Raw genomic sequence first — 25,632 nt, 5'->3', positions numbered from 1 at the left:
GGACCCGCGGGGCGGCACGGAGGCGGCACGGAGGCGGGGCCGGGGCCGTGGGGCGGGGCCTCGCCTGTCGCGTAGCAGCGCGGACGCGGCGGCGGCGGCGGCGGCGCCATGGCGGGTCCGGCGGCGGCGGTGGCGGAGCAGGCGCGGGACGAGGCCTCGGCGGCGGCCGGCGCTGAGGAGACCGTGAAGATCATCTGCCTGGGCGACAGCGCCGTGGGCAAGTCCAAGTGAGTGGCGGCCGCCGCCGGCCGGGGCGCCGCGGGGGGGGGGGGCGAGCCGCGGCCTCACCGCTGTGCGGTGCTCTGCCCGCAGGCTGCTGGAGAGGTTCCTGCTCGACGGCTTGTATCCTTGCGGAGCGCCGCCCGCCCCGCCCCGGACCCGCCCCCGAGCGGCCCCGCGCTGCTGCGCAGGTGTGGCCGGGCCGGCGGGGGGGGGGCGAGCGGGGGGGCGCGGCCGGGCCGGCGGGGGGGGGGGCGAGCGGGGAGAGCGCGGCCGGGCCGTCGGGGGGGGGGGGAGCGAGCGGGGTTCGCGGCCGGGCCGTCGGGGGCGAGCGGGGGGCGCGGTGTTGCCGTCGGGGGCGAGCGGGGAGCGCGGCCGGGCCGTCGGGGGCGAGCGGGGGGGCGCGGTGATGCCGTCGGGGGCGAGCGGGGGGCGCGGCCGGGCCGTCGGGGGCGAGCGGGGGGGCGCGGTGATGCCGTCGGGGGCGAGCGGGGGCGCGGCCGGGCCGGGGGGGGAGCGAGCGGGGGGCGCGGTGTTGCCGTCGGGGGCGAGCGGGGGGCGCGGGGGCCGCTGCGGGGCCGTGAGGGACGTGCTCCTCCGCGGGCTCCTTGACGCGGGCGCAGCCGCCCCCAGCAGCTCTCCACCTTCGCGCTGACGCTCTACCAGCACCGCGCCCGCGTGGACGGCAAGCCGGTGCTCGTGGGTAAGCGGCGGCGCTGCCCGGTGCTGCCGGCAGCCGCAGCAGCCGGGGGGGGGCCCGGGTCACGGCGGGGGGGTCCTGGCGGTGGGCGAGGGGAAGCCAAGCAGCGGCTTGCAGGCGGAGAAAGGGGGAACGGGGGGGTCGCTGCTCGGTCCTCGGGCAGTAACCTTTCACCTCCGGTGCTTCTAGGCAGTGCTAGACCTAAGGCAAAAATGCTTGTTTTTTGCGAGAAATTAAATACGTGTAAAAGTGATTGCTGCCAGAATCCTGCTTTGGTTGCGTTAGCCGCTGATTCAGTCCGTGCTTGTTGCGCGGGATGCAGTCTCGTAACGAAGCCAAGCGAAGACCTACCCGTGAAAGCAGTCACCCCATTTCTCCATCCACCACCTGAGTGCGCTTCCAGAACTAGCCCTGCCCGTTGTTAAACCAGTTCAGGAAGCTAACCATGCATATTAACCACTGGCAAAATAAATGAATGGTTTTCTGCTCATTTGGGCTCCTGAAGCGTTTCATTAACAAGCGCTAGTGCTGGTGAAAGGGGGAGGTGGGAATGCACAGGCAAAGGAAAGAAGAGCAGGGAGCAGACCTGCTCTTTTTTGAGACCTAGGTATTATATTGTTTTAGCTGCAGCGTAAAACCATCCCTTCAGACTCCTTTACTCTGTCAATATAGTAAGCGAGAAGAACAATGCCGTCTACTCATTACAAAACAGTCTACAGTGGGATTTAGCCGCCTACCGGAAAGAATTCTAAAAATCCCTGTCATAGATCTACTTTAGGTATTTTTAGTTGTTGGGGTTTTTTTTAATCATCCTTTTATCAGGTATTTTTAATTGGTTAATTACTTCAGGTGTATGTACCAATACTATATTTCAAGTTGTAGAGTTTTTTAAGTCTCTTCTCTGAATATGTCCGGCCTGTATATTCTTATCACAAAATACCACATGTCTTATGTCAACCTCTGTTAGTTCTTTGAAGTCTTACCTGTTAGTCTGTTTATCTGTTTATCTGTGACGGCACCGTATTATTCTGTGTGTTGCGGATAGAAGTTCAGGAAAACCGTAATCTTATTCTGTGGTCGATGCTCTATACCACTGCTTGTATTGCAACTATTTCTGCATTTTCAGACATCCCAGCTATGGAAGGGACTGAGAGAGGTCATCTAGCACATCGCTCTGCACAGGAAAAATCTTTACTTATGTCACTCCTGACAGATATTTATCCATTTCGTCTATTTAAAGGCCTCCAATGATAGACTGCTAGGCCATCTGTTCCAAGGCATCACTGTGCTTACTGCTAGAAAGTCTTTCTTGATAGTTAATGTGAATCTTCTCTATTCAAGGTAAACCTGTTATTTCCTATCTTTCCTGGACACTGAGCAAGTTTTTTTCCCTTCCTGTTTGCACCAGCCTTCTACATGTTTGAACACTGAACATCTCTCCTTTATATCACCTCTTTCAGGGTAAACAGCCTCACTTTTTACTCTGCCTTTTCTCGCAGGGCATGTTTTCTAGATCTCTTGTCAGTCTTGATTCTTCCTCTGAATTCTGTTCAGTGGTTTGTGTTTGAAATGCAGTTTGCAAAAACAGAGATAGTTCTTCAACAGAGTCTTACCAGTGTGCATCAACACTTTGAGTCAGGAAATCCTGCAATTCTTAAACAACTAATGTCTTTAATATAGCAAAGCAGCACCCATCTATTTTGCAGTTTTATTATTGCTAACTTGGTTAGAACCAATGGTTTCAATAATAAACTGATGCAGATAACTGATATGGTTTCTAATACGGCTCTGTGTAAGTTCATAAGTAGAATTAGAGACCATCCTGGGAGGCAAGAAGGATGATGAACAGCACTTAGCTGGATATGAGCTTCAAAACAGGACTGTATTCCAAACAGCTAATGTGACCTTTGGAGGTAAAAACAGAACATTAATTAGAGAGATTATATGGCTATCCCAAATTTGAAATGTTACCCTGAGACACCTCTTTGAAATCATTACTGCAAGGCTGTGTCTAATTCTTATTTCTGTGATTCAGTAAAGGCATTGAAAAATGGTGAACTTTTCAGAGAAAAGCCATGAGAACAGTTGAAGGATGGGGGAAAAAGGGCCCAATGATAAGAGACTCGGTCTGGTTTGCTTCTCAAGGAGAAGTGATAAGGTGAAATATGAGAGAACAGGAATTTGGTACGAAAAGATGCTTAGTGTAGCAAGCAATGTTTAACAAGCTCTAGTTGACATTTGGAAAACTCAGGTAAAAAATAAGGTGCTTTTTATTAAGCGGTCAGTGGAATTAACCATTGAGAGAACTTGCCAAAGTATGAATTCATGTATCATGGCCTTCTTTTTAATAGGGAATTAATTCTTTATTAAGTAATCAGCTCTAGTTTAAGTACGTCATTTGGCTTATGTTATACATAGAGTTCACATGTCTTCTGGCTTCACCTTTTATGAACATAAGTTCTGATCACCCAAGCTACCTTGCAGAGAAGACCTATCATAAGTCGGGATTCAGAAAGGCAGATAATTTGACTCGAAAACCCCAAATTGTGGAGAATTATCACTTCCCTTGTTAGTTTAATTTTTCCTCTGCTGAGCTATTCCTAGTGGCCATTGTCAAGTTCGGTATGGTAGAGTTAGGATTGCATTCAAATGGGGTGTATTTCTTTACTCTGTGAATCTCACTTTTTCAGGATTTTAAAGTCTGATAAAGTCTCATGTTGCGGAGTGACATGGGGTATCGCAGGCCAGATTTGGAGCATTCACTGGTGAAAAGAGCAGTGCTTTTCAGTAAGCCATAGCAAGTGGTCTTATGACAGCTGTTACACTGGGATGTTAATTTATGGACATTCAGTAGGTCATGGCCACTGGCCCCTATTTGTTCCCTGTAAGTGAGGATCCTGAAATGGCGTGTTAAAAGGAGCAGGCAATTTTAGAAGCTAAGCAGAACTACCCAGAATGAATGCAAGTGTGGTCTGATGAGTGCTTGCCTATATTTTGGGCAGTTTAGGAAGTCATTATCCTGCCAGTCTGATATAGTATCCAGTCAGAAACTAATCCATTTCAGTGCAAAGTAAACCCTAAGGAAAGTGGCATAATTGGCTTTAGGTTGAGTGGTGTGCTTCAGTCTAGCTGACTGAAGTATAGCTACATCTGGTGGTTCTTAGTTGAAGCTCTGTAAATTTATGCAATAAATAAGACACAAATTTTAGCCCCGAAATTCAGTAAGAGGAGGGGGAAGGATCTCTACTTGAGGCACGCAAGCAGAAATAGAACTAAAATGTTGATGACTGTTCAGGTATGCTTTATGATATAGGCGTAGTCTGCAAGGTATTTAATGGATTGGGACCTGTCTGTCTCAGGCTAACTTGCTTACCCTTCCTAATTTTAGAACCAGTTGTGCTCCTGGAAAGGGCAGAGTTAGACTGCCTAGAAAAGGAGATGGAGCATTTCTCATGGCAGGCACCTGGCTATTTACCACTGCGTTAGAAATCAAGCTTTCTCAGACTGTTTAGATATTGTGTCCTATTGTCATTTCTGGTGACTAAGTACCATACATTGTTATCACTCTTTGCACCTTTGTCTTACTGTCCTCTATAAGTCATATCTACTGATGATTTTTCTTTTGCTAGTGTGTTTGTAGGAATGCTGAGTGCCTGTGTAACCAGTCAGCACAACTCATAGCTAAGCCTAGCTAAGAAGAGGTTCTAGTTTTGCATGATCTCTTGCTCGTGGAATATCTCAAATTAGTGAGGTGAAACCTAATTTGTGACCCAGAGTAGATGGGCTGGGCTTTGCATCTTGGGTGTAGGTTGTGAGGAGAACAGACCTTGGAAAGTCGTGTCATTCTGAACTTGTCTTTTGTCTTACAGACTTCTGGGACACAGCTGGACAAGAGAGGTTCCAGAGCATGCATGCGTCCTATTACCATAAGGCTCATGCTTGTATCATGGTAAGGGTAGTGTCTCAGCTGTGATTTGGTGGAATTTTGACTGATAACAGTCCCAATTGACATTGGTTTATATGTTACTTTTCACATTTATACTTATATTTTTTGTCCCTTCTAGTTGCTTAAAAGACTTTCCTATATTGTTCCTTTTTCTCTCACCAGATAAAACCACTGTAGTTGGGAATGTTTAGCTCTTTTTATCTTCCTGATGGCACCCTTACTACATTCCCTGAGTTTGTTTTCTTCTATATTTCCTTACGCTGGTCACTGTGTTTCCAGTAAAGAAGTACCTAAAACCGAACATACAACTTTAGATGCAGTCCTGTCAGAGGTGATGTGAGAGAAAGGATATCCCTTTCTTATTCTGTGATGTGACTTTTGGATTATGCAGTACAAAACTGTTCTGACGTGTTCTGCAGAGGCACCACATAAGACAGGCTTTTCTGATCTTCTGCTCTTTGTTTTCACATACTTTGCTGCTTCTTGTATTTACAGCTCAAATGAGTCTTGGTTTTTTCCTTCTAACCTGCTTAGGTCTCTTGGTCTGTACTGTTGCTTTAACTTTTCCCTATTTGTCATTATTTGTGAACATCAGTCAACTTCACTGATAATGTAATGGTTAAATTAGAGGAGCCTCACATTTGGTCCTACTTAGCATAACAGATTTTTCTTGGTGCTTGTTCATTGTCATGGGTGATAGAGTGCTTGTCATTGTACAAAATAAGAATGTAAAGGAAACCCAGGGACTGTTGCCAGCATGGTGCAAAGAAAGGGGTGGCTGCATGTTTAAAGGCTTGCTAGATATTCTCCCTTTTATCTTTCATCCTTTCTAACAAAAGCCAGTTTCTGTTGTTGTCCTACTTAAACAGTTGTAATTGACTCTGTCAGGAGGCTCCAAGGAATGCTACCTCAAATCTTTTAATCCAGTTGAAATACCCTCCTCCAGATGTTGCCTTCAGCTGCTGTATTTGCGGTATTATGTCCTTAAAGAAAGACTAGAAGAATGTAGGACTGGGGCAAATTCTGGATTCCGTACAAGTGTTTGGTGCAGTGGGTTGATCAGGAGCTGTCCTGCTGTAGGCCCCATGATAGCTGGTTCTTTTTCGGAAGGTGTTCGATGTTCAGCGGAAAGTCACCTACAAGAACTTGAGCAGCTGGTACAAGGAGCTGAGAGAGTTCCGCCCGGAGATTCCTTGTATTGTAGTGGCCAACAAAATTGATGGTGAGTATGTATTTTCAGCTTCTCAGGGTTATGATGTGATTCTCTTCTGACCTGACTGGTGAAAGAATGTCATTTGTCTGTTTGATCCAGGTGAGTTCTTGAATATTAGTCCCTTAGAGCTGTATTTTACTAAGTGAATAGCTGGATCCTCTACTGACCTTTCATGGTGTCTTATAGGCTCTTGTTCTTGTCTTGCTAGCAGTTAACAATACAAGTTCAGTCCATTTACAGTTTATTCAAGTGATGTGCTTCCAATTCTGTCCTTACCATGCTGCACATTTCATCCAAGAACCCCAAAGCTGGTTGGAGCAGTGATTAGTCAAAAATTACCGGATGTCTTGATGGAAAAGGAGCGTAACCTATTCTGTGGCTTCCCCTGATACAGACAGTAGCTGCCTTTGTATTGCTAATTCAGCCTGCAGGTTTCCAAGGGTCTCCACGGTAGCGTGTCTAAATATACCTGATGGCAAACTTGTTCAGCTCCCTCTGCAGATGACTGGATGCTTGCCTCCTCTTCTTAGGGATGCCAGCTAGGCATTCATTAATGCTGTCATTTGGGTTGTGATCTGTCTCCAGCATCTTGTGAGAGCACCTAATTCTTCACCTTTCTGCTCAGCATCGAAGAGCGGACCACATCCCCTTAGGTCCACAATCTCCTGCTGTTCCCTATCAAGTACAGTGTCAGAAATGGGCTTCCCTCCTGACGTTCATGGTAGGAGTCATCGCAGCTATAAATAGGTGTCCCTATCTGAACAAGTCGTCTGGGCTCCCGCTGTAGTCTATGGAAGTTCATTTGGTTCAGTGGTGGGTTTTAGGGCATGATTGAGCTTACCTAGTGGAAGACTTTCCTCTAGGATGAGTCAATACAGCCTTGGATCCACTGACTGCACAGGGAACCCAAGGCAAATTGACCTGATGTTGGAACCCATATTGTAGACGCTGCATCTGTGTAGGTGAATCCTGCTCTCAGTTTTCTATGTGAGAGTAGGGAGTGCTCCAGGAGACTCCTCTCCCCTGCTTTGTTTGCTGTATTCCACCAGCACAAGGAAATGATCAGCCTACAGCTCTTAGCACAGGTCCAGCCTGCAGAATCATTTATCCAGCTTCCTGCTTCCTCCAAGGAGGCAGGGAAGAGCTCCCTGGGCAGTTCTCATTGGCAAGCATTTGGAGTCTGACCTACTTCAGCTGTTGCTTCCATGAGAAAAGATGGATGGTCTGGAATCATTCTCTTTCTGTGTTGGTACGCAGACTGTCTTTCTACCAAAACTTTGAGCTGTGACTGCTGTGCCAGCATGGGCTGTAGGTACGCTGTAGATTTGTTCCAAAATTGAAAAAGGCCCCTTGCCTACTGAGGTTAGAGTAGCCGGACCTGTCTGTTAAATATATATAACGATATAGTCATTTGTATGCTCTGAGCCTATCCTTGATTCACAGGAATGTGGGTAATGTGGCATAAAGACAGTGGCCGGATATGGTTAAAAAGTGCAAAATGGAGGGAGAGGCATGATTAGTGTTGGCAGTGGTAACCAGGTCATGTGGACACATAGCAAAATTCACAGGGATATACCTGGAAAACATTCACAGTTGCAGCACAGCAAGTGAACTGGGATGTCTTCTGCTGCAAAACATTATTCATTTATAGCACATCAGGATCTGTCTGCGTTTTAGTCAAGCACCATGGACAAGCAACAAAACCTCTTTCCTTTGTGTGTCGTCTTGTCAACTGTTTGCTGATGCTGTCACTTATAAAACCCTCTGGCTCTTGGGGAGGACTATCCTGGCCTTGCACTGCAGTGAGGAGGCCCTGACAGCTAGATCAGGCTCTGGTCTCCGTATGTTCCACCAACCCATGTATATGTTGGCATCACTGCCTACAGTGATGTCTCAGTGACCACTTCTTCTTTTTTCCCCCAGCGGATATGAAGGTGACCCAGAAAAGCTTCAACTTTGCCCGGAAGTTCAATTTGCCCTTTTACTTTGTGTCTGCTGCAGATGGCACCAACGTAGTGAAGGTAAAACATAGCTGTTTGGCTCAGTGTCCATGAGAGCCCAATACAGTGCAAGGACATGGAGATTGCTACAGGCACAGAGAGCAGAAAAGGGGCCAGCACTTCTGGTTGGTCACTTGTGATGGTTCTGGTAGCTATAGGTTGTTGCAAAGTTTTTTTTTCTTGGGGTGTGGAAATAGACAGTTTCCCTATCTTGAAGAAACCCAGCGTCCTTTACTTTGAGTGACAAGCATTCTCCTTCTCATCAGCTCTTCAATGATGCTATCAAACTGGCAGTTGCTTACAAACAGAATTCAGGCGATTTCATGGATGAGGTCATGCGAGAGTTGGAGGTAAGAAAAGCTCTACTTACTGCACCCCTCCCTCTTCTAAAGTGATTAGCAGCTCTTCCCTTTTTCCCCTGAGGGAAAGCTGGGCGCCTGCACCAGAGGGTGAAACTTTGCATGCTTGGAGAGAGTTGCTTTATGCTGGTGACACTATGGGGTTTGTGAGCTGCCCATGTCTGGTTTGGACTGGATGAGGTGGCGACACTCGGGAGAGCTCATGCTGCCCTCGGCAGAGTTTGAGAGTACCACAGCAAAGCAGAGTGTGGCTGTTGCTCTCATGCTTCTCAGAGTTTCTTGTCCTGCTCCTTTTCAGAGCTTTGACCTGCAGAATAAGAGTGAGGACTTGTCGGAAACAGAGGAGAGCTGCCCTGAAGAGAAGCCCCCATCTGCCTAAAGCCTCGGATCCTGAGTTTGTTGTTTGCCATTTCCCTGGATTTCTGGGGTTAGTTACAGCTGGCCTTCACAGAGGAAAGTGATCTTTTCATGTGCTCAGTACTCTGGTGGTGAACAGCTGGGCCTTTCCCCTTCTTGCATCTCTGACTGTCTGGGCATGGCCTTCCTTGACCGGGCCCTGCCCACCATGGTCAAGGAGAGGGGCAAGAATGTCCACATGGTTGCTGCATGTTCCTTAGAGGCTGAGCTTGCTGGGAGAGCCGAGCCACTCTTGGATCTGCAGGGAAGAGTCCTGCCCAGATGCTTTAATAGTACCTACTGGAGAAAACAAACACTAAAGAATTTTTTTATAAAGCTTTGAGCTTGGATCCTGCACTTTTGTTATAGGGCAAAGCACAGGTCAGACTGCCAGCCCTCCCCGTTGCTTTATAGCTTATCTAGTGCTGCCTCCCTCTCCACCCATTTGATCTCTGCTGCACTGTTTCTCTGCGTTTCCCTTCCCATTCTGTTATGGAGCAGCCAAATCCAGCGGACTTCTGGACTCAGGGAATTTCTCTTTTCAGGCCTGCTAGAGCTGAATGGGGTGGACTCTCACACCCAGAAGGTTTCTCCCACCGCAGTCTGATGGATGTGGCTGCTGCTGTTCCAGTGTATGGATCCAAAGGCTTAGTGTGTGTTCCAAAGAGCCAGATACATACTCAAACATGCGCACACATACACGACTCGTGACTCGCAAAACAGATTAACGCAGGTAGTGGGTGCTGGTAAAGGCACCACTCTTAAAACAAGCAGCACTCCCATGAACATAGCCCAGTCCTTTTCTTCTACAGCTGGTCATGACTGATGTTCACTAGTGAAGCATAAACATGCTTCCTTACTTCTTAGACTCACGAGCAGCTCATATCCATGGATCCCTTGTATATTAGCAGGGCATTAAGCCCATCTAATATCTGTGCCCAGATGCCAGCCTACTTAGTCATCGGCTCAGACCTTGGGCCTTTCCAGATGTGGGTCTCATCTTGTTTGTGTGCTAGTCTGATGTGACATTTGCTTGTGAACTGCACCTACACGCAGGGATCCCACCAGTAGCTGGCCCTAGACACCTGGTGTTTCCAACTGCTGGCTCCCAGGCCAGTGGGCCCCTAGGACCTGGGTTCCCTCCTCCCGTTGCTAGCACTCAGGCCTCTCGACACACGCACAGGGAAGAGAGCAGGGCCGCAGAGAAAATGGTTTGGAATAGCTTTTATAGAGAAGGTGACGTAGACTGTGGTGATTAGCCGCAAGGCTGTTAGGTGAGCAGTCTGTTTATGTGTGACCAGCCCCTTTATCCCCCCTACTCTGCCTTTTCCCATGCTTATACCTTCCCCTCATCTACCTTGACCCCTCCCTTTCTCCGCCCTAGTCTCCTTCCAAATAAACAACCCACCCCCAGTTACTTTTTCCCCCTGGCTCCCAGTTTTGCTACATCAATACCCGTATTTGGTATTTCAGATGCGGTTCTCTAGTTCATCTTGGACTTCCGTGTTATTACTGATGCGGTTTTCTGCGTAGCGCCAGCCTTGCCAGGTTCCACTCCCCCAAAGGACCTCAGCAATCCCTTCAGTTATCTGTGAAGCTTGGCTGTCTCTCATATTACTTCCCCCTTAAACACTTGTGAAATCTGGCCATTCCTCATGGCGCTGTCTGTAACTCTTGTCAGCTTCCCACTCTTATTTCTCATGTCAAGCGGCTCTTGGTCTACTCAGTCAGCCAACACTTAGGCCAGGGCCTAGTCACCCACTTGCCTGCCTTAACACGTTCACCAAAAGTTGTCTTCATGCCGCATCATTTTTCCCCAGCCTCAGCGCGCCAGCCTTCTCCGTCCCGTTGCTGCCTGCGTGGCTCCGAGCACCCTCCTCTCCGAGCGGGCAGAGTTTCAGCCCGTTGGGTGACTCTTTGCCTTTGTGGCCAACTGGCTGCACGCGGCCTCGTTTTTCGGTGCCGTCTACGGAAATCCCTGCCGTGGCCCCGAGACACAATTGGACTGAGGCATGGTCAGCTCTGGGAATAGGCAATTTTATTTCTAGAATTGAGTAAAGTTTCAGGGTTTGCGGGCAGTGAGGGGAGGGTGGGCTGGGCAGAGCAGGCCTTTGGCGCTGGGGCTGCCTCTGGGTCGGTGGGCATTGCCCCAGAAGGAAGCGGTCACCACACATTGCAGCCTGCCCTGGATCCCGTTTGCCTTGCTGCTCAAGTCTTACTTCCCTTTAGGACCCGCAGCAGCTCCTGCACCCCAGTAAAGAATTCCATGAGCTTGTGGCGTGGATATGGGCAGGACACAGGCCTGGCCGGTTGTGTTGGTATTGGTCTTGGCCTCTGGAATGGGCTGGAGGCTGAGAATGAATGACCCCATCTCCATGACGCTTCTTGCTGTGTGCTCATCTGTAACAGGATCCATCTGTATGTAATACCTGCACATGACATGCACATGGAAGTGGATGCACGAGCTTGCTCTGCTGCATGTAATGCATGGACAAGGATGTGCATGTTCTTGGATGTGCATGTGCAACCACACAAGTTCACTGAGACCTGCGGACCAGGGAATGGAAGAGTTGGGCAGTATCCAGGCATCACTCTGTCACTAGGCTCAGCTCCCTGTCCGACTCAGCACTTCTTTCATAAGTCGAACTCTGCTGTGAACCTCTCTAGCATCATCCCGTTCCCCGGGCAGTGCCCAGCGCTGAAGTGAGCACCCCATTCTTTGGCCACACCGGGATGTGTGGCACCAGAGCATGAGGCTGAGGAGCTGCAGGGATTACTGCTGGCTGGTGTGAACTTGCCAGGATTGGGAAGAGGTTTTGGGCTGGCTTGGCAGCCTTTGCTAAACCACGTGGCATTCTGGGAAGTGCCTGCAACTGGAGAAGTAAATGGATGCTGATTATTGCAACTGATCACTGTGGAAACATGGCGTGTACCTTGTGTCAGTGTGCCTGCCAGAGTCCAATACTCTGATCAGGTTCTTTTAGATATTCCACGCATGGAGGGTGTAATGTTTGATATCAAAATTTACTTCTTTGAACATATTTGATATTACATGGGATTTTTGATTTAGCAGAGTGATACAGCAATATACTGAAATCACAATACAGGTGTGAGTTACACTTAGGAAAACACAGCAATTGCAATATACAATTCAATCGCAATACAAATGTGATCCCCATTACCGGTCTCTATAATATGCTCACGGTCACGATGCTGGCCGTCCCCAATCGCCAGAAAGGAATATGTGCCTTGAAACCAGCTCTCCAAAATTCTTTTGTTAGTTGTTCAGCTTTTATACTCTATGCTGAGCTGAGCCACCTATACGCTTCCCCCCATGCTGGTCTGGCTAACTCAGCGAGACATTCATACTCTTTTGATGAACTCAGGGAGAAGCATTTACACTGGTTGATCCGCTCATTTGACATAGATGTTTTTGTAAAAAAAAGGCCACCTTCCAGTCCCCTTTGTGTTGAAATAAAGTCAGCTTTCTGTGCAACAGCTGTGGTCAGTCACATCCTACACTGTTCCTGAGCTTCATGGGCACCGCGCTCTTGCCCATCTCCTCTGACTCTTCTTCCACTGTAGGGGTTTCATGGTCAGTCACAGCGGCACCTCCCGTTCCTGCCCCTCTGCTCTGGGGCCCAGGGACCCGGGTGCTGTTAGGGCACTGCATGCAGACAGTCAGGGCTGCAGCAAACGGCAGCCGGGGCGGCATGGCAAGGGGTCAGCTTCAGTGCAAACCGGAGAGCTGCGGAGAGGAGCGTGCGGGCCTGAGAGGGGGAACAGCATGGAAACTGCCTCCTTCTCCGTCCAGTGCCCAACACTGCATGCGCTTGGCCGCATGTACCAAGGGCCCCAGCTGCCCTCAGCCCCAGGCAGTGTTGAACCAGAATTGCTCTGTTGCTTGTCAACAGCAAGTACATTAATCCTGCCACACGGTGCTGGTAAGCTTAACTCGGCCAAGGTGCACTGTGCTGCACGTGCATTTTACTGTTTTCTGTAGGAGAGCTGACCTCGCCCGGGGCGCAGGACCTATCCCGCTTGAACATCTGTCTGCCATAGCCTCAAGCAGCCTTGGCAGAGGCAGTGCAGGGAGCTGGGCAGCGCTGCCCACCCCAGGGCTGCGCACCCTCGTGCCGCGAGCGGTGTTCAGCCAGGGCTCTGCTGGGCGTCCGATCCCAGCGCCCGCAGCTGCCGCCTCCGCTCCTGCTCATGACCCCCCCGCGCCGGACCCAGCGCTCCGGAACTGGCAGCTCTGTGACATCGGCCTCGGCGCCACGGCGCCGGCCAACGCGGACACCGCGGGCACCGCGCTCGGCTGCCGCAGCGGTGCGCCGAGCGCTGGGTGCCAGCAGCTGCGTGGTGCCGCTGGGGAAGATGAAGCTGCTCCCCCTCCTCCTGGTGCTGGCCGCGGGCTGGCCCACGCGTGACGCACAGGACAGCTGCGGGTGAGTGGCACGAGGCTTTGGGAGAGCGTGTTTGGGGGCCCTGCAGGGAGCCCGCTTGCCCCCACGGCTGCACGGGGCTGCCCAGGCCGGGGCAGGAGGCTCAGCTCCTCCGCAGCACCCAGGCTCCCGGCACGTCCCGCCGCGGGGCTGCGGCCGTGCACCGCGCAGGGGCCTTGGCCCTGCTGGCCGCACGCTGCCTCCTGCGGAGGGGAGCAGGAGCGACGACGACGACGACTTTCAGCCTGAGCGGAGCGGGCAGCAGTCGAGGGCGGCACTAACGAGTTTCTGATTACAGCGGGAGCTGCGGGCTCCGGCCCATGGACTCTTACTACAGCACGATGCGCGTCGTGGGCGGTGCGGATGCCCAGCCGGGGTCCTGGCCCTGGATCGTCAGCATCCAGGTGCCCTGGCCAAGAGGCACCGGGCACATATGCGGAGGGTCCCTCATCAGCCCACAGTGGGTCCTCACAGCAGCTCACTGCTTCATAAACGCCAGGTGAGGAGGCTCAGCGAACGGGGACGTCCCCACAACACGGGCAGGTGCCCTGGCTCTGCTCTCTCCAACGCCTCTCTCCATCTCCCTTCCAGCTATGTCGAGACGTGGCGTGTAGTGGTTGGTGCCTCCAGTTTGCTTCAGCTGGGCCCCGAGGTCCAAGTGCGCAACATTAAGCGCCTAGTGACGCACGAACACTATGATAACCGCTCGCAGAGAAATGACATCGCATTGCTGGAGCTGGACCATCCCGTGCAGTGCAGCTACTACATACAGCTTGCGTGTGTGCCCGACGCTTCCCTGCGCGTGTCAGAGCTGTCGCCTTGCTACGTCAGCGGCTGGGGCGCCATGGAGGAAGGATGTGAGTCCGCAGCAAGCGCTGCTCTTCCCTGAGCGCAGGCTCGGCGCGCTGTCGAGACAGGGGCTGCGCTGCCCGAGAGCAGGGTCAAGCCCAGGGTCAAGGCAAAGGGACGTATGCTGTAAAGAGGCGGCCTTGACCCCTTGCCCAAAGCAAGGCAGAGGGGCGGCACCAGTACATACGCCCCTCGAGGTCCAAAGCCAGGTCTTTGGGAAGGCGTTCACCCAGGCAGGGAGGGAGGAACGGCAGCGAGCTGCCGGGTGCCAATTCCTTTCTGTGCCCACAGCTCAGATACGACCTGCCGTCCTGCAGGAGGCCCTCGTCCACCTCATCGACAACCACATCTGCAACAGCAGCCGGTGGTACGCAGGGGCCATCAGGAACACCAACTTGTGCGCGGGCTACCAGCAAGGCGGCATCGACACCTGCCAGGTAGGAAGGTGCAGCAAGGCAGCCCGCAGCAGCGGTGCAGCCCCGTCACGGCCTCCCGTACGTACGGATGGATGGATGCTGCCCGCGCTCTGCCCGGCCGGCCGCCCGTCCAGCTCTGCTGCCACCAGCGACAGAGCTCGCCTGCCCTTCCCGTCTGCAGCGCCTTGGCGACTCGTCCCCTTGCCCCAGGTGCTGGGCACTCTCCACAGAGAGACCGTGCAGGGCTCCAGGTGCCCCAGACGCCCACATCCCTACCCCGGAACAGCCCCATCCCACGCATCCGGGATCGCCGTGCAGACCCGGGACAGAGCCCACCTTGCAGGCGCACGCTCCCCTCCCCAACCAGCTCCTGCAGGCCCCAGCAGCCGAGACGGGCCGCTCTGCCGCGCAGGCAGCTCCGCGAGGTGCTGCCGCAGGAGCAGCCCCAGCCGTAGCGCTGATGCCGGCCGCCCGGCAATAAACGCCTTAAGCCTCTCTCCCGCGCTGCAGGGCGACAGCGGTGGCCCCCTCGTATGCAAAGACAGAACCGCCGACTACTACTGGCTCGTCGGCGTCACCAGCTGGGGAAAAGGCTGCGGCAGAATGCAGCAGCCCGGCATCTACACCTCCACCCAGCACTACTACAACTGGATCCTGTTACAGATGAGCACACAGCAAGAAGCGTCATGGAGATGGGGTCATTCATTCTCGGCCTCCGGCCTGTTCCAGAGGCCAAGGCCAACACCAACACAACCGGCAAGGCCTGTGCCATGCCCATTTCCACGCCACAAGCTCGTGGAATTCTTTACTGGGGTGCAGGAGCTGCTGCGGGTCCTAAAGGGAAGTAAGACTTGAGCAGCAAGGCAAACGGGATGCAGGGCAGGCTGCAATGTGTGGTGACCGCTTCCTTCTGGGGCAATGCCCACCGACCCAGAGGCAACCCCAGGGCCAAAGGCCTGCTCTGCCCAGCCCACCCTCCCCTCACTGCCCGCAAACCCTGAAACTTTACTCAGTTCTAGAAATAAAATTGCCTATTCCCAGAGCTGACCATGCCTCAGTCCAATTGTGTCTTGGGGCCGCGGCAGGGATTTCCGTAGACGGCACCGAAAAACGAGGCCGCGTGCAGCCAGTTGGCCGCAAAGGCAAAGAGTCACCCAACGGGCTGAAACTCTGCCCGCTCGGAGAGGAGGGTGCTCGGAGCCACGCAGGCAGCAACGGGACGGAGAAGGCTGGCGCGCTGAGGCTGGGGAAAAACGATGGGGCATGAAGACGACTTCTGGTGAACGTGTTAAGGCAGGCAAGCGGGTGACTAGGCCCTGGCCTAAGCGTTGGCTGACTGAGCAGACCAAGAGAAACTCCTGAACGCAGGAGAAACTGCTGAACATAACAAACAACAGAGGGAGCCGCCGGCGCCCCCGCGGGGTCGGGGCGCTCACGGCACGCGGCGCCCAGCCCCGGCCGTGCCCGTCGCTGCGGCCTGGCTTCTCCCCCCCCCCCCCCCTCGTTCCGGCCGCGCTCAACAGACGCCGCCCCGCTGAGCTCCGCGGCCCCTTTAAGGCGCCGCCCCGCGGAGGACTACAGCTCCCGGCACGCCCCGCGGCCTCCCGCGCCGCGTCACGTGACGGCTGGGGGGCGGGGCGCAGCGGCCGCCGCTTCGGCGCCGTCGGTGTCGGTGCGGCCGGTGCCCGCGGCGGGTCCCGCCCGTGCTAAGCGCGGTCGCGGCGGGCGGCGGGGCCTCCCCCCCGGGGCGGCGGGGCCATGCGGCGGCGGCGGGGCCTGCTCTGGGCCCTGGGGCTGCTGGTGCTGCTGGTGTCACTCGGGGCGGCCGGCGGCGGCGGTGGCGGCGGCGGCGGCGGCGTCGCGCCCAGCTTCGTGCTGCTCTTGGCCGACGACCTGGGCTTCGGCGACCTGGGCGGCTGCGGGCACCCCTCGTCCGCCACGCCCAGCCTGGACCGCATGGCCGCCCGCGGGCTGCGCTTCACCGACTTCTACAGCAGCTCCTCGGTGTGCAGCCCGTCGCGGTGCGTCCGCGCCTCCGCCGCCCGCTGCCGTCTGTCTGTCTGTCTGTCTGTCTGCCGCGGGGCCCGGGGGCGGCGGGACGAGCCCGGGAGGCGCGAAGGTCCGGCGCTGTCGGAGGGGCCCGCGGCTCCCAGCGGGCAGGAGGGCGCGGCGCTGGCAGCTCCTTGGACGTGGGGGCCCTCGGCGGAGAGGAGACGGGGGGGGCTGCTGGGTGGCACGCGGTGCCCCCCGCGCTGCGTCCCGCCGGCGACGGCCGTCTCTTGTCCCGTTCCTCTCGCCCGCAGGGCGGCCCTGCTGACGGGCCGGTTCCAGATGCGCTCCGGCGTTTACCCCGGCGTGTTCGACCCCGACTCCCGGGGAGGCCTGCCACTCTCCGAGATCACCCTGGCGGAGGTGCTGAAGGCTGAGGGCTATGCCACCGCCGTGGTTGGCAAGTGGCACCTGGGGCTGGGGGTTAACGGCTCCTTCCTGCCCACCAACCAGGGTTTCGACCACTTCTTGGGGGTGCCCTACTCCCACGACCAGGTGAGCGCCGGCTCGAGTGCACGAGCTTGTCCCAGAGCTGCGAGGGAGCGCCCAGGACACGAGGCTCGTGTCTGAGAGCGCGTAGGCTGCGTTAGCGCTCGCACAGGCGGGCGGGGACGTTGCAGGCCAAGGAGACGGATGCTGGTGGGGGAAGCCCGTCTCCGAGGTGCTGCTGTGATAGCTAGGGCTGCGGGTGGCAGTTGCGTGTGGGGACGTCGGCCCTTCGTCGAGGGAGAGCAGCTGCGTGCTGTGGATTGCACGAGGGAGCGTCAGCTTCTGGTGTACAAAGAGACATCTGAACTGCTGTCAGGAGAAAACTGTGTTGTGGCAGCATGGTCCTTGGGCAGTTTTGGGCTGGGCCTAATCCCCAGGCTTCTGGAAGGGGCTGCCGAAGGGGTGCCTGTGGGAGCCGGTGGCAGGCTGCTGTGAGGCTCTTTGCACCCCTCCCCTCGCTGTCCTGCAATGCAGATTAAAGACAAAGTGTTATTTTCTCTCTGCAGGGCCCCTGCCAGAATCTCACCTGCTTCCCACCTGACATCAAGTGTTTTGGGACTTGTGACCAGGGCTTGGTGCCAGTCCCGCTGCTCTGGAACCAGAGCATTGTGCAGCAGCCAGTCTCCTTCCCTGATCTAGTGCCACTCTACAACAAATTCTCCCGGGATTTCATCGCTGACTGTGCCCGGCGCGGCGTCCCCTTCCTGCTCTACTACGCCTCCCATGTAGGAGAGGGGGAGGGTGGCTCTGGGTGCGAGGGTGGGGGGAAGCCGCTGTCCTCCGGGGAGAGCAGGGAAGCGCTTTGACTCCTGCGGCCCCAGATGTGTACTGAGAAGTCAGTACCTGGAGGAAAGAAGGGGGAAATCCCTGCCCCGACTGACTTGGGGTTGGTGTTCCCGTGCTGAAGCCTCCCGGCAGCACCATCCTGGTAATGTTCTTGGGCTGCTTCCATCTGGAGCTTTGCCTGCCCCCCTGGGCTAGGAGTCCATCTGGGGCAACTTCCCACCCTCTCTGAAACTCTGCATCCTCTGTTGGCACCGTGCTCTTTCGTGCTGTTTCTGAGAGGCGTCTCTGAAGCCTGGGGACAAGCCCCCCGTCATCTCATGGGTCTTGTCACGTATCTCCGTGTCCTGACCAGAGCGTTCACCGTGCCCAGGCGAGCACGGCGAGCAGGTGCGGTTGTGGCAGTTTGCGTAGCGGTCCTCTCTCCCCTCTCTCCAGCATACGCACTACCCCCAGTTTGCAAGCCGGGAGTACGCAGGGCAGTCGCGGCGGGGGCCCTTTGGCGATGCTCTCTCGGAGTTTGACGGCTCAGTGGGACAGTTGCTGCAGGCGCTGCAGGACAACGGTCTTACGGACAGGACCCTGGTGTTTTTCACCTCTGACAACGGGTGAGTGGGCTCAGTGGGGGGACACCGCTTGTTGGTGAGATTCTGCTGCCTTGGTGTGGGGGAGCTGGAACGAGGCACTGGGTGGCTGGGGCACAAGTGACGCGGCGTGGCATCGCCGGCTGAGATCCTAGTGACCTGGAGTGAGGCTGGGGGTGAATGCTGTCCTGGATAGGACCTGTTGCATGAACCCTTCCTTGCCCCTGGGAATCAGCTGTGCTTCTCCTCGTGGGCAGAAACTCCACAGGCTTGGGGCCAGGGGCATGCAGCTGGAATACCTCCCGGTTCCCTTCCTGAGGGGGTGACCTTGGTCTCTGGTGCCTTGCTTGGCCATCTCCCATGCCTCAGCCTCCTCACGCCATGCCGCCTGCCTTGCAAGGCTGAGGAGGGCGGCAGGATCGCTCGTTGGTGCCTTGTGTCTCGTGCCGTGGCCCCACTGACAGCGTTAGGGAAGGGGTAGCACGGACCTGCAAGGCTAACAGGGGGTGGTTCCTCTCTCTTCCCTCGCAGCCCTTCCACCATGCGCATGGCACGTGGGGGCAGCTCTGGCCTTCTGAGGTGTGGGAAGGGAACAACATACGAAGGTGGCATGCGGGAACCAGCAGTGGCTTATTGGCCAGGCCGCATCACTCCAGGTGAGACCTAGCACCGCTTGTCTTTCGCGTGCTGTGATGCCAGCTGAGGCAGGGGTGTTGCTGCAGCTCAACTTTCCTGGGACAGGCAGAGGAGGGGAGAGAAGTGGTGAGGATGACGGGGATGGGAATGGGATCAGGTGCTTGAACCTTTCCTTGTGCCTTGCTGTGGTGGCAGGAGTGACCCATGAGCTGGCGAGCACCCTGGACATCCTGCCGACGCTGACTGCTCTGGCTGGAGCAGGTCTTCCCAGCGTTGCCCTGGATGGCTATGACTTGAGTCCGGTGCTGTTCGGGTCGGGGAAGGTGAGTTCTGCGGGCCGGTTCTGGCTAGCGCCGCACATGGAGGCTGGGCGTGGGACAGGGGCTGTCTGCCTGGGGAGTAGCCCCAGCTGAGGGTCTGGGGAGAGCCATGAGCTGAGAGACTTTCTGGCCCAGGCCCAGGCCATGCCATGGAGTTCCTGGGCTTCTCCGATCTGTTCTGAGGCGTGCTCTGACAACTGCAACACGTTGCCAAGCCGAACACGCAGGGCTGCAGTGCCCGGACAGAGCTCCGATTCCTCTGAGTTGGGAGCAAGTAGGATGCTGTTGCTCACTGCTGCCCTTGCCCTGTCCCGGCTGCAGTATCAGGGCTCCTATAGGACTCCCTCGAGTCTCTACCTGCTCCTGTCCCAGCCTCTCCTCCAGCCTCACAGCTGTGTAGGTGACCTCGGCTCTGTTGCTCCCCACAGAGTCCCCGTCAGACGATGTTCTACTACCCGCCAAACCCCGATCAACTGCACGGCCCCTTCGCTGTCAGGCTTGGGAAGTACAAGGCCCATTACTTCACTCAAGGTCAGTACTGCCTCCTCTCCGCTGCGTGGGCGACTTGGTGAAGTCCAGTCTGGTTTTGCTGTCCAAAGCTCAATGAGAGGAAACTGAGCTGCACTTGGGGGCTTCTTTTGCAGGTTCCTTTCACAGTGATACCACCCCTGACCAGGCCTGCCACGGGCTGACCCCGCTGACTCCCCACGTGCCCCCACTGCTCTTTGATCTGGAATCGGACCCTGCTGAGCACTATGATTTGGTGCAGAGCGCTGCAGGGCCAGAAGTTCTGCAAGTGCTGAAGGAGATCAAACTGCAGAAGGAGCTTTTTGAGCAGCGCATGGAGTTTGGAGAAAGCCAGATCGGGAAGGGCAGAGATCCTGCCCTGCAGCCCTGCTGCGTCCCAGACTGCACCCCCAAGCCCTCCTGCTGCCGCTGCTCCTAACCTTCTGCTGCCCTCGTCCCTTCAGTCGCTTCACGCTCGCACCCTATCCCAAACCCACCTGCCAGTCCTCTGCTAACCGAGCTCAGCCATAGAGCTGCCTGGAGCTTTGGCTCAGTGACACCCCTGACCACGGGGTACTGGTGTGGTGAGCTGAGAGTTGGGGAGGGTGTCAGCCCCCCTGGAGGGAGGTCAGTGGACCCTGTGCTCCACGTTGGACCTCCAGGCTGAGGTCTCCTTAGAGAAACATTGATGTGTTCAGAGAGGGGCCATAATACAGCATCATCTCCAGAGTCAGCACAGCTCCGTTCAGACCGTGATGAAGATGAAGCAAAGGGCATGCCGTGGTATCCACAGATCCCAACTTGCTGGAGGTGTGCTATGCCAACCTGAGTGGGAACAGACATGGGAGCTGCAGCACAACCGCCTGACAGGGGCCACGAGCACCCAGTTTTGCTACATCCATACCCAAATCTGGTATTTCAGATGCTGTTACCCGATTCGTCTCGGGCGGCTGTGTTGTTATTACTGATGCGCCTTCCTAGATACCGCTGTCCTTGCCAGATTCCGCTCCCTAGCAATCCCTTCAGTTATCTGTGAAACTTGGCCGTCTCTCACATGACTCCCCCCAACCACTTGTGAAATCTGGCCATTCCTCATGGCGCTGTCTGTAACTCTTGTCAGCTTCCCACTCTTATTTCTCATGTCAAGTGGCTCTTGGTCTGCTCAGTCAGCCAACGCTTAGGCCAGGGCCTAGTCACCCGCTTGCCTGCCTTAACATGTTCACCAGAAGTCGTCTTCATGCTGCATCGTTTTTCCCCAGCCTCAGCGCGCCAGCCTCCTCCGTCCCGTTGCTGCCTGCGTGGCTCCGAGCACCCTCCTCTCCGAGCGGGCAGAGTTTCAGCCCGTTGGGTGACTCTTTGCCTTTGTGGCCAACTGGCTGCACGCGGCCTCGTTTTTCGGTGCCGTCTACGGAAATCCCTGCCGCGGCCCCGAGACACAATTGGACTGAGGCATGGTCAGCTCTGGGAATAGGCAATTTTATTTCTAGAACTGAGTAAAGTTTCAGGGTTTGCGGGCAGTGAGGGGAGGGTGGGCTGGGCAGAGCAGGCCTTTGGCCCTGGGGTTGCCTCTGGGTCGGTGGGCATTGCCCCAGAAGGAAGCGGTCACCACACATTGCAGCCTGCCCTGCATCCCGTTTGCCTTGCTGCTCAAGCCTCGCTTTCCTGTATGACCTGCAGCAGCTCCTGCAGCAGAGCAAAGAATTCCACGAGCTTGTGGTGTGGGAATGGGCAGGGCGCAGGCCTGCTTGCATGTGTTGGTTTTGGCTTTGGCCTCTGGAATGGGCTGGAGGCAGACGGTGCTGGTGCAGTTGTCTGTCCTGTCGGGCGCAGTCCCATGTGTGACAGGATCCAGTTGTAGTAGTGCTGGGTGGAGGTGTAGACGCCGGGCTGCTGCATTCTGCCGCAGCCTTTTCCCCAGCTGGTGACGCCGACGAGCCAGTAGTAGTCGGCGGTTCTGTCTTTGCATACGAGGGGGCCACCGCTGTCGCCCTGCAGCGCGGGAGAGAGGCTTAAGGCGTTTATTGCCGGGCGGCCGGCGTCAGCGCTACGGCTGGGGCTGCTCCTGCGGCAGCACCTCGCGGAGCTGCCTGCGCGGCAGAGCGGCCCGTCTCAGCTGCTGGGGCCTGCAGGAGCTGGTTGGGGAGGGGAGCGTGCGCCTGCAAGGTGGGCTCTGTCCCGGGTCTGCACGGCGATGCCGGATGCGTGGGACGGGGCTGTTCCGGGGTAGGGATGTGGGCGTCCGGGGCACCCGGAGCCCTGCACGGTCTCTCTGTGGAGAGTGCCCGGCACCTGGGGCAAGGGGACGACTCGCCAAGGCGCTGCAGACGGGAAGGGCAGGCGAGCTCTGTCGCTGGCGGCAGCAGAGCTGGGCGGGCAGCCGGCCGGGCAGAGCGCGGGCAGCATCCATCCGTACGTACGGGAGGCCGTGACGGGGCTGCACCGCTGCTGCGGGCTGCCTTGCTGCACCTTCCTACCTGGCAGGTGTCGATGCCGCCTTGCTGGTAGCCCGCGCACAAGTTGGTGTTCCTGATGGCCCCTGCGTACCACCGGCTGCTGTTGCAGATGTGGTTGTCGATGAGGTGGACGAGGGCCTCCTGCAGGATGGCAGGTCGTATCTGAGCTGTGGGCACAGAAAGGAATTGGCACCCGGCAGCTCGCTGCCGTTCCTCCCTCCCCGTCTGGGTGAACGCCTTCCCAAAGACCTGGCTTTGGACCTCGAGGGGCGTATGTACTGGTGCCGCCCCTCTGCCTTGCTTTGGGCAAGGGGTCAAGGCCGCCTCTTTACAGCATACGTCCCTTTGCCTTGACCCCGGGCTTGACCCTGCTCTCGGGCAGCGCAGCCCCTGTCTCGACAGCGCGCCGAGCCTGCGCTCAGGGAAGAGCAGCGCTTGCTGCGGACTCACATCCTTCCTCCATGGCGCCCCAGCCGCTGACGTAGCAAGGCGACAGCTCTGACACGCGCAGGGAAGCGTCGGGCACACACGCAAGCTGTATGTAGTAGCTGCACTGCACGGGATGGTCCAGCTCCAGCAATGCGATGTCATTTCTCTGCGAGCGGTTATCATAGTGTTCGTGCGTCACTAGGCGCTTAATGTTGCGCACTTGGACCTCGGGGCCCAGCTGAAGCAAACTGGAGGCACCAACCACTACACGCCACGTCTCGACATAGCTGGAAGGGAGATGGAGAGAGGCGTTGGAGAGAGCAGAGCCAGGGCACCTGCCCGTGTTGTGGGGACGTCCCCGTTCGCTGAGCCTCCTCACCTGGCGTTTATGAAGCAGTGAGCTGCTGTGAGGACCCACTGTGGGCTGATGAGGGACCCTCCGCATATGTGCCCGGTGCCTCTTGGCCAGGGCACCTGGATGCTGACGATCCAGGGCCAGGACCCCGGCTGGGCATCCGCACCGCCCACGACGCGCATCGTGCTGTAGTAAGAGTCCATGGGCCGGAGCCCGCAGCTCCCGCTGTAATCAGAAACTCGTTAGTGCCGCCCTCGACTGCTGCCCGCTCCGCTCAGGCTGAAAGTCGTCGTCGTCGTCGCTCCTGCTCCCCTCCGCAGGAGGCAGCGTGCGGCCAGCAGGGCCAAGGCCCCTGCGCGGTGCACGGCCGCAGCCCCGCGGCGGGACGTGCCGGGAGCCTGGGTGCTGCGGAGGAGCTGAGCCTCCTGCCCCGGCCTGGGCAGCCCCGTGCAGCCGTGGGGGCAAGCGGGCTCCCTGCAGGGCCCCCAAACACGCTCTCCCAAAGCCTCGCGCCACTCACCCGCAGCTGTCCTGTGCCTCACGCGTGGGCCAGCCCGCGGCCAGCACCAGGAGGAGGGGGAGCAGCTTCATCTTCCCCAGCGGCACCACGCAGCTGCTGGCACCCAGCGCTCAGCGCACCGCTGCGGCAGCCGAGCGCGGTGCCCGCAGTGTCCGCGTTGGCCGGCGCCGTGGTGCCGAGGCCGATGTCACAGAGCTGCTGGTTCCGGAGCGCTGGATCCGGCGCGGGGGGGTCGTGAGCAGGAGCGGAGGCGGCAGCTGCGGGCGCTGGGATCGGACGCCCGGCAGAGCCCTGGCTGAACACCGCTCGTGGCACGAGGGTGCGCAGCCCTGGGGCAGGCAGCGCTGCCCAGCTCCCTGCACCGCCTCTGCTAACAGTGAGCGGGAGAAAACCGTGTGACACTGCGACCCGCTTGGGAAGTTGGCTGCCGCTCTGCTCTCTGCAGCTGCTGGCCCCCCGGTCGTTTCCAAAACACGCACCCCCCCCATGGAACACAGCTACTACAGACCACTGCACGCTTGGTAGGTGTTGAAGAGCTGGACTGGTGTACAGCTGTGGCAGCCAAGCAGTGATGTGGAAGTGGGATGAGCCCAGCACACCCGAGCGGTGCACACTTTTTGTACGTGTGTGTTTGTGGGTGCGCACACTGTGCGTGTGCATGTGTATGCATTCAGTGTGCGTGTGCGCGTGTACTCTGTGCAGGCTCACAGCTGTGCACGGGGTTCTCTCTGAGTGTGCACATGCTGTGTATGCAGTCACAGCGTGTGGGTGTACGCTGTGCATGGGTGCGCTGTATGTATATGCATTGCGTTAGCGCACGCTGCTTGTATGCATCCAGCGTTTGGGTAGGTGAGTCTGAGAGTGTGCACACTACGTCTGTGTGTCTGTGCGTGAGGTATGTGCGCTCATTCTGTGCACGTGCAGCAGGCTGTGTGTGTGCACAGGTGTGTGCGTGTGAGCAGACTGTGTGTGTCTGCAAGCAGTCTGTGCACGCTGCGTGTGCGTATGCACCGTGTGCGAGCACTGGCTGCACGCCGCGTACGTGTGGGCTGTGAGCGTTAGTGTGTGTGCGCGTGTGTGTGTGCACGCACCGTGTGTGTGTGTGTGTGTGTGTGTGTGTGTGTGTGTGTGTACACACGCGCTGTGTGTGCTCGCGCGCGCACGCCGTATCCCCCCGCCGCCGCCAGGGGGCGCCGCCGCCCCGCTCGGGACACCGCGCACCGGCACCGGCACCGCGCACCGGCGTCGTGCACCGGCACCGCTCGCTGGCTCTGCTCATGGGCACCGCTCGCCGGCATTGCTCACTGGCATCGTGCATCAGCACCGCACACCAGCATCACTCACTGACATTGCTCACCGGCATCGTGCATCGGCACCGCTTACCGGCACCGCACATCGGCACCGCTCACCGGCACTGCACACCAGCGCTGGCACCGTGCACCGGCACCGCGTACTGCAGCCGCCCCACTGCGGGCCCCGGTCTGGGTGCCCATCTTCCTGGGGGCCCCGGGCTGGCCGTGGGGGAGGATGGGGCACCCAGAGGGCCGGGCCAGGGTCCCTGCTGTGCTCGGGGTCACAGCAGGTCGGTGGGTGACCCAGGGCTCCCCGGGTGGCTGAACGGATCCTGCGTGCAACCCCGTCCCCCGTGCCCTGTTTGTTCCGGGACGCTCTTCCCATCTGCTGATTCCGGCTGCACACATGACGCCTCCTGCTGCCGTGTACAAAGTGTCTCCTGCCACAAGGAGCAGTCCAGGCCTGGGAGATGGGAGCTGATCGAATGCATGCGGATCGTGATAGCTAGAGCTGCTGCAACCCTGAGTTTTGCAAAGACGCCAAAACGCTTTGCAGGAAATTTGAGTTCAGAACTTCGATCTCAGATAACTGTGCCATCTCACCGGTTTTAATGAGCGCTGCTCTCTTCTGGAATACGAAGACCAGTAAAACCCTCAAACCAGTTTCCTTTC

At 56.7% G+C, this 25,632-nt stretch overlaps 4 protein-coding genes across 7 annotated transcripts; 3 read left to right on the top strand and 1 right to left on the bottom strand.

The window, feature by feature from the left end:
• The first annotated feature begins 97 nt into the window (after window positions 1-97).
• On the top strand, window positions 98-10,280 carry RABL2B (RAB, member of RAS oncogene family like 2B). 4 transcript variants are annotated; one of them, XM_067317652.1, is made up of 9 exons: window positions 98-227; window positions 313-342; window positions 843-922; window positions 4,789-4,868; window positions 5,976-6,087; window positions 8,002-8,099; window positions 8,345-8,428; window positions 8,736-8,864; window positions 9,379-10,280. In XM_067317652.1, exons 1-8 carry the CDS (start codon window positions 109-111, stop codon window positions 8,814-8,816), a joined length of 684 nt encoding a protein of 227 aa, XP_067173753.1. In that variant the 5' UTR covers window positions 98-108; the 3' UTR covers window positions 8,817-8,864; window positions 9,379-10,280. The 4 variants fall into 4 exon arrangements, with proteins under 4 accessions (XP_067173753.1, XP_067173752.1, XP_067173754.1 ...); XM_067317651.1 differs by lacking the exon at window positions 9,379-10,280 and adding an exon at window positions 9,055-9,173; XM_067317653.1 differs by lacking the exon at window positions 9,379-10,280 and adding an exon at window positions 8,502-8,579 and having other exon boundaries at window positions 8,736-8,796.
• A 3,104-nt stretch (window positions 10,281-13,384) lies between these two features.
• Window positions 13,385-15,503, top strand: LOC136996834 (acrosin-like). The gene is made up of 4 exons (XM_067317649.1): window positions 13,385-13,777; window positions 13,870-14,135; window positions 14,419-14,564; window positions 15,054-15,503. The coding sequence occupies exons 1-4, from the start codon at window positions 13,599-13,601 to the stop codon at window positions 15,396-15,398; spliced, it is 936 nt and encodes a 311-aa protein (XP_067173750.1). The 5' UTR covers window positions 13,385-13,598; the 3' UTR covers window positions 15,399-15,503.
• A 744-nt stretch (window positions 15,504-16,247) lies between these two features.
• Window positions 16,248-21,149, top strand: ARSA (arylsulfatase A). The gene is made up of 8 exons (XM_067317648.1): window positions 16,248-16,564; window positions 16,847-17,087; window positions 17,588-17,806; window positions 18,303-18,472; window positions 18,980-19,104; window positions 19,280-19,407; window positions 19,833-19,935; window positions 20,049-21,149. The coding sequence occupies exons 1-8, from the start codon at window positions 16,302-16,304 to the stop codon at window positions 20,348-20,350; spliced, it is 1,551 nt and encodes a 516-aa protein (XP_067173749.1). The 5' UTR covers window positions 16,248-16,301; the 3' UTR covers window positions 20,351-21,149.
• Window positions 21,150-21,460: 311 nt separating this feature from the next.
• LOC106496144 (acrosin-like) lies at window positions 21,461-24,784 on the bottom strand. Its single transcript, XM_067317655.1, has 5 exons — window positions 23,669-24,784; window positions 23,173-23,373; window positions 22,815-23,080; window positions 22,386-22,531; window positions 21,461-21,900 (listed from the first exon to the last, which is right to left on the bottom strand). Exons 1-5 carry the CDS (start codon window positions 23,737-23,739, stop codon window positions 21,559-21,561), a joined length of 1,026 nt encoding a protein of 341 aa, XP_067173756.1. The 5' UTR covers window positions 23,740-24,784; the 3' UTR covers window positions 21,461-21,558.
• Between the last annotated feature and the right edge of the window lie 848 nt (window positions 24,785-25,632).

This window comes from Apteryx mantelli, chromosome 1, assembly GCF_036417845.1.
Source record: "Apteryx mantelli isolate bAptMan1 chromosome 1, bAptMan1.hap1, whole genome shotgun sequence".
In the NCBI taxonomy this organism is placed as follows: domain Eukaryota; kingdom Metazoa; phylum Chordata; class Aves; order Apterygiformes; family Apterygidae; genus Apteryx; species Apteryx mantelli.
Note: the sequence above shows the minus strand (reverse complement) of the source record. Positions and strands in the feature narration are given on the sequence as shown.